Source organism: Citrus sinensis, chromosome 9, assembly GCF_022201045.2.
Source record: "Citrus sinensis cultivar Valencia sweet orange chromosome 9, DVS_A1.0, whole genome shotgun sequence".
NCBI classification, from domain to species: Eukaryota; Viridiplantae; Streptophyta; class Magnoliopsida; order Sapindales; family Rutaceae; genus Citrus; species Citrus sinensis.
In genome coordinates, this window is record NC_068564.1 from 1,962,603 (window position 1) to 1,976,073 (window position 13,471).

Below are 13,471 nucleotides of genomic sequence, written 5' to 3' on the forward strand. Positions count from 1 at the left end.
TTTCACTTCCTTTCACTTAAATATTTCCAATATTCCTACAATGACAAAATATAAAAATTAAGATAAAAATTAATATAATAAAATATAATTTAACATAAAATTAAGTTATGAAAGCATTAAAATAATAGATAAATTATGAGCACGTCAATGTGTATGGCCTGCACGCAATTATTAGAACATTTAATCCATTGAACCATAACAATGACAAATTTTTGAAGATAATAAATTGTCATTGGGTGACCACATAATCCCATAATTTTGTTGAATTTTAATGATATGGCAAGGAAAAAAAATGTCATCTTTCATTGAATTTGTGACATTAGAGTAGCTACGGTGTGCGAAATGAGCTTGAATTAGTAATGCGTGTTGTTAAAAAAGAAACAGAAAAGAAATATGAGCTTCAAAATTGTAAGTATTGCTAAATGATTTCAGGAAATAACAATGATACGTATAAGAAAAATAGTGTAAAAAATTGCACATATTAGAAAACAAAAGTATTAACCATAGACAAAAAAAAAATCACTATAAAACAATATACATACATGTGTGTGTGCGCGCATGTATGTATGTATATGTATTTAATTATTTTCTAATGAGGACATCCTTATTTTAACAAAGTGAAGATGTCCTCACTACAGAAACAGTGTATATGTATATCAACAAACCTCTAAAAAAATATATTTAGTTTTATGCTCGTTAATATTTATTAGATTTGAGATGAATCAATGCATTAAATTTATTAAAATTAAATATTTAAGAATTTTTAATATTTTCTCTCTCCATGTGGATCACAGTCCAAACCTTTTTCCCTAATATTTCCTCTCTCCCCTTGCCATGCTCCCTCTTCCTCTTCCTCTCTCTTCTCTTCTCCTTTTGTCGTGCTCTCTTTCTCCCTCTCTCTTTTCTTCTCTTCTCTTGTTTTTCACTTGACCTGCCCTGGTCTTTTACTTGACCTTTTTGTTACTCTTTTTCTTTGTAATGTCAAATTAAAAAACAAATGAATAGTCACAACCATCCAAATTAAAAGAGGACACATATTAACCATAAAAAAGAAAAATCAAATAAAAAACAAGATGAATAGAGGATCCAGTCCCCTTTGATTTCTTTCTTAATACACTCTTCCTCTTTGTTATACATAAAAACTTAGTAATATTGTAAAGGGAACAATAAATAAAATAAAATCTTGAATTTACTTTCACGTAAAAAAAGTAAATCAAAATTAGTTCGTTTGAGGTCTTGAAGATCTGATCACATGGCCATGAATTCAATGAATATCACATAGGTAGAGCTTTTTCTTTCATTTTCAAAACTGAGAAGAGAGTTGTGAGATGAATTTGGAGAGGTTAAAAAAAATTTTGTGACTAAGAGGAAAAAATGTTAGAGTTTAAAAAAAAAAAGATAAGAAAAGACCGGGGGGGAGGGGGGAGACCACAACAAAGAGAGAAATATTGGAGAGAAAGATTTGAAGTGGAGTCCACGTCGAGAAAGAAAATATTAAAAATTCTTAAATATTTAATTTTAATAAATCTCATCTATTGATTTATTTCAAATTTAATGAATATTAATAAGTGTAAAGTTGAAAGTATTTATATGTATGGACTATGATCGGGAGCCCCTCTTTTTTACACAAACTAGAAAATAGAATCGCGCTTCACGCGGCTTTGAAAAAAGAATTTAGTATTATTTTTTTTACTTTACACTTGATGAAACTAAAAAAAAAAATGAATTGATTTTTTTTTTAAGATGAAACAATCTTATAAAAAACAAAAAAAGCTATTAGCCAGCAATACAAATAAAGAAGCAACGCAAGATAAAGAATAAAATGAGAGAATATATTATAGAGTGATTTTATTTATTCTAATTGTGTGTGTACAAAACAAAAAGATGAGCTCTCCTTTTATAGTTACATAATCACTCTATGAAATTAATGAAAAATTATGGATCATAATTCCTTGTGAGATAGTGGAAGTTATAGGGAAGCTAGATGTTGCTAATGAGAAATAGTGTGGAGACTAAGAGATATATGTTCTAAACATCTACATTTATTTTAATAAATTCATAACACTCCCCCTTGGATGTTCATTACAAAGAATATGCATCATTAAAATATTTACATAATTGTTATTGTGTAATAACAATCAAATTAATTATGAGAAGATGAAAAGCCAAATCTAAAAGAAAATTTCTCTATTTATTAGATAATGGAGAATATACAAAAATGAGAAATGGTGATGCCACATCACCTCCTCAAGTCCCAACTTTATATATATATAGATTTTTATGAAAAATCTCAATCCTTAAATCATAATTAATCTAATGATTGAAATTAATGCTAATTTAAATTTCTTTTTTAAAGAAAATTAAAAAATTGGGCCTACTAAAATTAATAATATTATTCTTTGTAATTATTATTAACTTTTTTAATTCTACTTTCCTTGTTTCTCTTCTTATCTATGCTTCACAGGTGTATGGTGTTTCCAGTAGCAACAAATATAAAAGAAGAAATGAACACTGCTATATCATAAAAAAATATTTTTTTATTGGAAATAATAAAGAAATTTAAAGTAAATAGTAGAAGAAAAATTGATTTTCACGTTATAGAGGCTGAATAAAGATTAAAATGTGTCCCTATATACATCAATAATTTTCTTTTTATTTCTTATGCAAATCTTAGCCGTAAAAAAATTATAGATTATAATTGGATTGGTAATTGTAAGTGATTGCCCTAATTTCATATTTACCTATTGATTTTAGGAAAATATAACAAGCCCTCGTATTTAAGTCTGAGTTATATTCGTGCTCTCTGTCATATACAAATCACTTGTAACAAAAAAAATGTAGAAATTATCTACGAAGAAAAAGAAACAGAAGAAGAAGAATTAGTGGAGAAGATTATGTAGGAAAAAGAAGAAAAATATGGAGCATTGAAAAATAATAAGCGAGAAAAAAGAGGAAAATAAAATGGAAATAATAATATTATTAATTTGGTGGATCCAATTTTTATTTTTTTAAGAAATTTAAATTAACAGTAATTTCAAACCATTCTATTAATTATGATTAAGGGTTGAGAATTTGTGTAAAAATTTGTTTAAAAAGAGGGGCTCCCGATCTTGTCCCTATATATATGTGTGTGTGTGCGTACACTTAGGAGTCTTCAAAATTCAATCCGATCTACTCAACCTGTCTGATCTGTAGAAATCCGATTCGTGAAAATCCGATCCATGAATTGGTGGATTGGATTTGATTAAAAATTTAAAAATCTACAGGCGGTGGATTGGATAGAGATTTATTTTTGTAAATCCGCGAATCCACAAAAAAAATATTTATTTAATAAAAAAATTAAACATGTAAATATGACATTAGTACTTACTAATAAATAAATAAGTTAGAATATAATTATATTAACATTATATTATATCTTATCGGATAATAATATAAAATAAAAATAATTAAATAAACATATATACTTTCCTAAACAGTTAATTTTTATGTAATGAACTAATGATCTAAACAAATGAACTTTTTTTCTTTTTTGTGTTAAATATTTTGAAACCTTGAATGTATTTTATAACTTTATTTACATAATTAATTTATTTAAATCTTATTTAATCTTGAATTTGATCGGTAAGAAAATAATTTTTATATTTTGTTAGTTCATAGATAAGATAGAATTAAAAATTTTTAGCCTTCAAACCAATCCGCAAAATAGTGGATTGGATATAAATTGGCTCAAATCTGCATTCGATCCACAGACGTATGAATTAAATTTACATTAAATTTCACCAATTCGTAAATTGGATTGGATTAATTATTTATAATTCACAAAATTGTGAATTAAATATAAATTGATGTCCGATTTGTGAACACCTCTGTCTACACTTTTCTATCTTCAAGAAACCAATCCTTGCAAATTGAGAGATCCGACCCGGCCAAATCTAAAACCCAGCTCTAATGCCCATTTCTGAAGATTAAAAAAAAAAAACGACGCCGTCTTAATTTTTTCAAAAACCAAAATGGACCGATCAAATCGAACCGGTTTCGGATCAGCAATTCTAAAACCCTAAGCCAAAACCAGAACCAGAGCCCAAACCGCCAGAACCCCATCGTTTCATTCATTTTTCTCTCCCCTTGGCTTGGGGTAATTGCACTTTTCCGAAAACGGCACGATGCTCGCTCGGATGCTCCTTAAACCCTCACATTTCCGTTTATTAACCAATCTTTCTCCAAAATCCCATTTTTTCCCCCAAAACCCCGGCGTCCCTTCTCTTATCAGTTTCTCCCGATTCTTCTCCTCCAATAACAATAGCAACGACAACAATCAATCTAGCTCCAATGTTTGGAACCTTTCTCGCGAAATTGACGGAAAATTCGACCAGCTCTTCGGCGACACTGAGGCCAAAGACGTCGGTCAAGATGAGTTGTTCAATACGGAGGAGAACCAGTCGTGGAGTTTTGAGGAGGGCGTGAAGGATGGCTCGTTCGAAATTGGAGAGAGTGCAGGGACATTCGATGAAACTGGGAGGGAGAGTGGTGAGGCGGACGAGGAGAGCAAAGAGGAGCTCACTGAAGAGGAGCTGAGGATGCTTCAGCTTGAGGAGAAACAACTTACAGCTGAACTCCAAGGCAAAACCCTTTCTTTTTTCTGATTTATAATCTATGTATTGGTATATAATTCATTTGCCATTTGGTTATATCTTGTTTGTGAGGGTGATTGAAGATATTAATGAAATGAAAATGATAAAAGTTCAATGATCTTTAGTGTGTTAATTTATGAGCTCATTTTGAATGTTTGGAAAGTGATATCCTTTTCATTCTGTAAGTTTAGATAGAACTGGGTCTTCGTTTATGGAGTTAGCGCTGGAATTTCATGTTACATGATATGATTGACAATGTTTTTGCATTAGGAAACATGGATGAACCAAGAGCGACTGTTGCCGTAATGATGGATGTTGTGAAATATTCAAAAGACCTTTAATATCAGTGCATTCTTTGACGTTTTACTGTTGTACTCACTAAACATCAATGTATAATGTGGCTCTTTGAGAATCACACTACGAAAAACCTGAGTATGCTAAATATTATGTTTGCACTTCATTGAAGATCTTGTTGTGAAATTTGCAGGCTCACCTTTTCTATTTTAGCTCTTTGTAAGTATTAATTTTCATTTGTGATGCTACGCATATTAATTTTCATTTGTGATGCTATGCATATTTTATGAACAGTTTGGAATTTGGATTAGTTCTATTCTGCATAATTTCCAGGCAATTGGCGTCAATTTTCTTTTGTCATCTTTACGGCTTATCACTGAAGGTTGTATTGTTTTCATGTTTCTGCTGCTTGCAGGTCCCAGTCGTGCATTTGGTGACCTTATTGCGGCATCTGGTATCACGGATGCAATGCTAGAAAGTTTAATTGCGCTGAAGGACTTAGAAGGGGTTGAAGGTCTGCCCCCTCTAAGTGAAATAGAGGAAATGCGTTATGAGAAAAATACGAGAAAATCTACCAGAGCTGAAATAGAACGCCAGAAACAGGAGGAAGTTGCTAAAGCTAGAGTGAGACAAGTAGATGAAAAAGGAAGGGCTTATGGAACAGGGAGAAGGAAATGCAGTATAGCTCGTGTTTGGATTCAACCTGGTGATGGAAAATTCATTGTTAATGATAAAGAATTTGACGTCTATTTCCCAATGCTTGATCATCGTGCTGCACTTCTTCGACCTTTCTCTGAGACAAAGACCTTGGGCCTTTGGGATGTCGATTGTACTGTCAAAGGGGGTGGCGTTTCAGGTGAGCTAAGGTGTTTCTAATTACTGAGCACTTAATTATCCATCTATGATATATGGTATCATCATGAATTTCAAGTTAAAAATAGTTGTCCCCTACCTTCCACTCCTTTTTTTTTTCTTTTGTATTTATTTTGTTGACATTTCTTTGGTACATCTGTGGACTATTTTAAGTTCTGTTGTTTATTGAAAATATGGTTCATTAAAGCAGGTATTTCATAATTTCAGTGTCTGATGGGCTATTGTTATGGCTAATGAGTTAGTTGTGCATATCTATGGTTATTGTTAATTTCAATGTTCATTTTGCAATCCAGCAATTGAGATACGGATATAGAATATTGCCATCTTCATCTGTTGCAGACCATACGGTTGCAGAGTTTTGAATTTATTCTATCTAGGATTTATTGTATTTTATTTATTTATTTATTTATTTTTGGATAGGAAACAAAGAAACTAGTATTAGTAAGAACTTGAATTTATTGTAGCTAGTGGTCTGCTTTCTGGCATCCAAGAAGTCAAAAGATGAGATTTATAACTTGTAGTGAGTGTACTGGGTGGAGATGGTAATAAGAACTTGGCAAATTTTAGCTATTGCTGTACGAGTGGTCTAAGCATGTCCTCAAATTTATTGTAGCTAGTGGTCTAAGCATCTACTTGTTAATGTATTTATGGTTTCAGTGATTAAATCCTTTTTACTTCTGATCTATCTTGAAGGTCTTATGGTGAAATTGTAGATTCAATCTTATTACGTTGACTGAGAACTACATGTAGTGCAAATTAGAAAGCTTATTTTTGACTTTTGAGTGAGCCTGTGCATTTTTGTCAGTATTTGATCCCTGATAGTGGCTGTCTAAGTCTCCTTTATTACTTTCTTTCTACTGTTCCTAACCTTGAGAAAATTGTTATTATCTGCCTGGTGACAGGTCAAGTTGGAGCTGTTAGGCTAGGGATCAGCAGGGCATTGCAAAATTGGGAACCAGATCTACGTCCTGCACTCAGATCCGGTACAACCTGCAAAAGCATTCTCTTTCATATCTTTTACTTCAAATGCTACCTTCTACTAATATTAGAAATTTGTGCTAATCCACATAGAGAGAACTTCTTTACTTCATGTTAATGTTGTTATATTAACCAGTTGTTCATAATGTAACCCTAACTCCTTCCAGTGTCAAATCTCCAATTATTTTCTTGATGAACATTTATATGTTGTATCGTGTACTGTTTTACTAAACCTTCTCGTGTGTCTTAACAGCTGGGTTCTTGACGAGAGATTCACGTGTGGTTGAAAGGAAAAAACCAGGGAAGGCAAAAGCGAGAAAGAGCTTCCAATGGGTTAAGCGTTAATCGACAATTGGGGCTTCCATTTCAATGGCCCACGTTCTATGGAAGTTCAGTTTTGCCTCATTGCAATAACTTGTCGAGTCTTGAGAGTATCCAACCGGCTGGGCACGTCCATTCAACACGCCCTGCTTCTTGCTTTCTGTACGCACACGGTCATGGAAAAGCTGTGAAGATTTTTGAGCAGTTTATTTGTTAAACAAAACTGTTTCTAGTTTGTACCCTTATGTCATCTTTATGTGCAAATACAAGAGAGGAGCATTTGTTGAGCCCTGAATTTCGGTGTTGACTGTTGAGTACTGTAATGTCTTCGCTTTAAGGACGATCGTACAGTATTAGGATTGATTTTACCATTGCTTCTCTTGATTGTAGCCAGACGGAAATTATTAGTTTGGGTTCAAATGTGAAGATATATAATGTTGGGGGAGAATAATGCAAAAAGATTGTTCAAATAATATTTAACTTCATCAACCCTTTCGACCGACGGTGAAAGATCTTAACAGAAGCAGCCTTGTAAATAGGAGAGCATATCGATGACTAAATCAGCCAGCTGTCGTTAACAACAAATTATCCGTTATTCATCTTAACACCGTTGATACTGTTCCCCGTTTAAGCATAATTCCCGTCTTCTGACTAATTTACCCTTCCCGTGAGAGCTGATGAGGTGACACGATGCCGCAGTGGAACCAAACCACTGTAGTCCCTACAGCCTGGCCGTTTTGATCATTATCAAAATGCAAATGGGCAAGACAAAAATGTTACACTAAAGATGCATTTATTACTATAAAATTCCAGCCGCGAATCCATACAAAGCAGAAATTACCATTTAACAAATGCGATCAAGCAGTAGGTAGTTGATACATAATCCACGAAGGTTTATTAAAAGGGAGACTTTGTATGCGATCAAGCAGTAGTAGTAGTAGTTGATACATAATCACTGAAGGTTTATTGAAAGGGAAACTTTATACTAACAACGCCATCGATCACGTTATATTATTTTTTCAACGTCTCTATTGATTAATTAATGATTTCTCTTCCTACTGCCCTGGCGAACGCGGGATGGGATGCTTTGTTCGTTTCTAAAGAAATTATCAGGATCCGCCTTAGTTTTGACATCAACCAATCTTTTGAAATTGTTCTTGAAGTATTTGTTTCCCCAAACGCCGGCTTCTTCGACGCTTGTGTAATTGTCACCAAAGTTATTTCTTCCGATTTCCAGATCCTTGCAATTGAAATATGTAGCTCGGGGATTTTTGGTAACATAGGGAGCCATGTAATCGTACAGCTTTCTGTCCAACTCAATCACCCTTTGGGATTCTTCATCATCATACCATTCCGCATAATACATGAGGTGGAATTTGTTGCTCCTGTGCGGGAATGCGGTTGCCGTCTCCGAGATCTCGTTGAATCTTCCGCCATAAGGAAATGAAATCACGTAAATGTTGTGCCCTCCTTCTTCATACAGAACCTCATACATCCCTTCCAAGGCTTCGACAGGAATAGGTTCCCTCACGTAGTCAGATTTTGCTTTCATGTAGTATTTGGCATAACTAAGCCTGTCAAGCAATAACTCCAAATTCAGATTCTCTTTTGCGTTGAATGCACGATGGTAGACGGTTGATTCAACCCAGCTCATTTCTTGGCAATCTTCTTTCCTCACACCAAGCTCAGGGAACCTCTCCTGCATCAGCGGAAGCAGCCTATCTACTCCACCCAGATACTCGGCCGAGAATATGGCCACCATCGTTCTCTTTCCTTCCACTGATTTAAGCCCAGCACTGATTACTAATTCTTCCGGAAGCTTATACGCAATCTGCTGCCATTTGTGATGGATCTGTGTTGCATTCTGTTCCAAGGTTCTTACAACTGTGAATACAGTCACAGTTGACGGGACATCCACTAGGTTCACTTTCCAAGCGACAAGGATTCCGAAGCTAGCTACCCCACCTCCTCGGATGGCCCAAAAAAGATCTTCTCCCATTGATTTTCTATCAAGAATCCTGCCATTAACGTCCATCAAGTGAGCATCAATTACTTGATCAGCAGCAAGACCGTATTTACGCATTAAGTAGCCAAACCCTCCACCACTTAAATGTCCACCAACCCCTACAGTGGGGCAAACTCCTGCCGGAAAGGCAAGAAGGTTGTTACTTTCCTCAGAAACTTTGTAATATAGTTCCCCAAGGGTGGCACCAGCTCCAACCCATGCTGTCTTCTCTTCTGCATCGACGTCGATTTGATTAAAGTTTATCAAATCAATCATCACAAATGGAACCTCAGAAACGTAAGAGAGACCCTCATGATCATGACCCCCACTTCGAACTATGGTTCGTAGGCCATGTTTTCGGGCACATTTGAGGACCGATTGAATTTGTGATACGTGAAATGGCGTGACAATGACTTGAGGTCTCCGGTACTCGGGCGATGCGTACAGAAGATTTTGTTTTAAATTATTCAATATCGATATATATGAAGAGTTGCTTTGGGTAAAAATTACTTTAGAAATGAAGGTGTTCTCAGAGTGTAGAGAGAGGCATTGAAGAAACTTCTGATTAGTGTCGTGATGAACATGATCATCAGCTAAAGCTATCCCATGAAGAAATGATAACACAAGAACTAAAGTAGTAGTAGAAATATTAAATGGGAGAATTGATGTAGTGCTTTTAGTTTGGGGCTTCATTTTGGTAGATGTCTGATGATGTGTGAGTAGCCAAATGAATTCTATCCCTTAAATATATATCCTTTCAATCCAACAGCTCTCCTTGACCCAATAATTTTAATAGTGTGGTATGCGGTGTATGATTGTTGACAAATATTGTATGTTAATAGTTTTATATTCTAATCATGATTGATTATATATTATGATATATTACATCAATGCACGAACAATTTTGCGACTGGCTGCATGTATATGTTCGGACATAGAGTGGAATATTTGACGGTCCTATTGGGTGGGCTTCTTATATTTATTGTGAAATGCAGTATGACACCTGAAACAGTCTAAATAAATTAATTGTTTAAAAAAATATAAAGTAACATTGCGATTTCATTCGGTACTTAATTAATGGCCACTTTGTACAACTGTTTGCTTTTTTTTTTTTTAACGTTAATATCAAATATTAGGCTCTAATTCCGGCCGAAATAAGTCTATTAAGCACAATTTTAAGAAATCATGAGAGTTCAATAAGAAGTTTAATAAGTCAATTAAGCACAGCTACATAAAAGCATGAGAGTTCAGTAGGAAGTTTAATAAGTCAAGTAAGTACAATTACATGAGAGTATAAAAGCTCAGTAAGAAATTTAATAATTCAATTAAGTATAGATATATGAGAGCATGAGAACATGTGAGTATGAGAGCATGCAAGCTTAGAAAGGAGCTTAATAAGTCAATTAAACATAGCTATATGAGAGTATCAGGTTCAATAGGAAGCTTGATAAATCAATTAAGTACAGTTATATGAGAGCTAGAGAGCTTAATAATAAGTTTAATAAATCAATTGAACACAGATACATAAGAGTAGGAGAGCATAATAGGAAGTTTAATAAGTGAGTTGAAGCACAACTACATAAACAATAGCGAAAAGGCCAAGCAAGCAAATTGAGAAGAGTTGAAAGTGAATTGGAGTTGGGTGCAAAGGTGGTTGTGAGATTTTCATCATTGGCAAATGGGAGAGTCGTCAATGTAGTACACAATGCATAATTTTTAAAACTCCACCCGTTAGATTAAAGTGCTTCAAATCAAGCGGATCTAACGGCTGAACCACATGCAGACAAATTAAGGAGTAACGTAACTCCTGATTGGACCCCTAGTTTCTGTATATATTTAAAATAAATCATCAACGAATCTGATAGGGATCCACCTTTTGCAATCATCTTTTGGGGTATCTATTTAAATTTTTTTGGATGTTTACATTTATATTTATTTTTATGTTTTTCTAAATTTGGCATATACAGTACTACTCTTACTCAAAATGTTATATGTTATTTTTCTTTATTTATCTTGTAATCTTTAGTGTAAGCTAATGCAATGGGGTTCACATTTACATTTACATTTATGTTTTTCTAAATTTGAGATGTATAGTACTATTTTGAGGTGATGTTTGGTTGGGAGGAGAGAATGAGGGAAAAGAAAGTAATTCAAATTCTACTTTTATTTCTATTGTTTGGTTGTACAAAATATATAAGAATTTAATTTCTATTAGAATTTAATATCTCTTATAATGTAAAATTTGAATTCCACACCAAAGAGTGAAGAATTTAAATTCCTCTCATATTGAAAACTCAAGCTTCCAAAATTGTCCTTGAACATTTTAACTTGTTTAATGTTATTAATAATTATTATTTATAATTTTATTTTATCAATTTAATATTATGAGTAATTTTATATTAATTAATTTAATGAATGATTTAAGAAATTTAATAAAATAAATAAACTTATTTATTTATTTGATATGAAAATATATAAATATAAATTAACTATCGTGCAGACCTTCGCCGGACTGTCGCCGGACCCTTAAACATCATTCGAAGCTGCCGAAATTTCGTCGGAAAGTCACCGACTTCTGTTGACCGACGTTGACTTCTGTTGACCAGCCTTGACTTCCGTTGACCGTCGTTGACTTATGTTGACTAGCTTTTATTTATATTAAATTATATTAAATAGTTTAGTATATTAAATTATTTTATATTTTATATCAAAAATAAATCATGAATTGTTTTAGAACTTTTTGAAATTAAAAAAGTTTGGCATTAATATTAAATGATATTTTAGTACTAATATAGATAATTTAGTATTTAAGGCAAATGATAAATTTGTACAAAGAAAAAAATTATAGTTTTTTTCTCTATCAAATTTTATGTCAAACCAAATAATAAAATTTAATTTTACTATTTTCTTTCACTCCTCTCTTCTCATTTCTCCTCCATTTCACTCTTTTTCTCTCCTCCCATTTTTTAAAACCAAATACGACCTGAATGTATATATATATTAATTGGAAGGTGTTTTTGGAATCCAAAAAAGTAATAATTAAAATTTTGTGGTAGGCTGGTAGCACTCCAAGTGCTGCCAGTCAGGAACAGGATGCCACATTAAAAAAATAAAAAAAAACATTAAAAAAAACATGATTCATGCCGGCTCTCTAGCTTTATTTTGGATTATTTTAAATAGTAATTAAATATTTCAATAGCACCACAAGACGCACCGAGTGCTATTTAAGACAAGATTTTGGAAAAAAAAAATTCATTCCCGGCCTGCCCCAGATCTGTAGTTTTATTTTTTGGAATTTTTTTTAAAATAATAATTAAATCTTTTCGGCAATTACCATATTGCCAATTGGCAGATGTTCATATTGACAAGGTATATATATATTTCACTCACCTGTATATTTTGATTATTTCATGTATAAATTATATATGTTTGGCTAACAAATTTAGATTAAAATTGTCAAAAGGTTAACAAGCCTCATCTTCCCCTCGCTTGCGGAGACTTTTCAATGGGAGAAGGACTAGCAATTACCATAGCATCTCCATTGATGGTAATTAATTAAGCAATGACCAAATAAAATTAAGGTCATGTTTAAAATTGAGGTTGGATAGTAGTAATTTAAAAGTTACAACACTAAAATAAAATATTTGGTAAACACTAATTGATTTAGCTTGAAAGTTAAATTTATTTTTTTACACTTATATGATAAAAAATTTATTATATCTTTCCCAATTTTGTCAAAATTATTATTTAAAAATTATATTTATTGCATACTATTGACTTTTATTTCATAATTATACATTTTTTTCTACAATAATTGTAAAACACTTCAATATCAAACATGACCTAAAGCTTTTAATTAAGTTTTTTTTCACATCTTCTACGTTGTTAATTATGATTTCACTGTTCAAATTTATGTAAACCTTAATTACTAATTTCCTTTAATTAATTCTCAGGCTGTGGCTATGGGGATTATGCTTCGATCTCCACCACTAGTTATAGGCTTCATCATATGGCGTATAGTTGGAGGCGCTTATTCCATCGATGTAAGCACCCACATTATTTCCATACACGATAGTTATTTTTGGAAAAAAAAAATCCAAATCAGAAACTTCAGTTAGAGATGAAGATGAAGTCAATTTAATTAATTAATTATTTCAAAAATAAATTGGTTAATTGATCAAATTGATTAAGTTCATCATCTAATTAATTGTTCTCCGCAATCTCAAACTTGCATGTAGCTTCCTCCCCTTCTTCGATGGAAGGGAAATCCATTGATGGCTGCAGTGACCATCATGAGTATGAATGGACTTCTACTAGTTCTCTTTCCTTTCTTCATACACTTCCAGGTATATACACTCTTATCTAA

General features: G+C 32.8%; 2 protein-coding genes across 2 annotated transcripts; one reads left to right on the plus strand and one right to left on the minus strand.

Annotated features, from left to right (window-relative positions):
• The first annotated feature begins 4,049 nt into the window (after positions 1 to 4,049).
• On the plus strand, positions 4,050 to 7,573 carry LOC102612419 (30S ribosomal protein S9, mitochondrial). The gene is made up of 4 exons (XM_006490602.4): positions 4,050 to 4,623; positions 5,344 to 5,784; positions 6,704 to 6,784; positions 7,033 to 7,573. Exons 1-4 carry the CDS (start codon positions 4,167 to 4,169, stop codon positions 7,122 to 7,124), a joined length of 1,071 nt encoding a protein of 356 aa, XP_006490665.1. The 5' UTR covers positions 4,050 to 4,166; the 3' UTR covers positions 7,125 to 7,573.
• Positions 7,574 to 7,920: 347 nt separating this feature from the next.
• Positions 7,921 to 9,808, minus strand: LOC102624553 (tetrahydroberberine oxidase-like). Its single transcript, XM_006490636.3, has one exon. It carries the CDS (start codon positions 9,796 to 9,798, stop codon positions 8,140 to 8,142), a length of 1,659 nt encoding a protein of 552 aa, XP_006490699.1. The 5' UTR covers positions 9,799 to 9,808; the 3' UTR covers positions 7,921 to 8,139.
• Positions 9,809 to 13,471: the final 3,663 nt, after the last annotated feature.

Bases quoted from the DNA above. Each gene is read 5' to 3' on its own strand.
- LOC102612419 (XM_006490602.4), top strand. From the start codon at position 4,167: ATGCTCGCTCGGATGCTCCTTAAACCCTCACATTTCCGTTTATTAACC. The intron at 4,624-5,343 runs GCAAAACCCTTT...TGCTGCTTGCAG, and splicing joins ACTTACAGCTGAACTCCAAG to GTCCCAGTCGTGCATTTGGT. The intron at 6,785-7,032 runs GTACAACCTGCA...GTGTCTTAACAG, and splicing joins ACGTCCTGCACTCAGATCCG to CTGGGTTCTTGACGAGAGAT.
- LOC102624553 (XM_006490636.3), bottom strand. From the start codon at position 9,798: ATGAAGCCCCAAACTAAAAGCACTACATCAATTCTCCCATTTAATATT.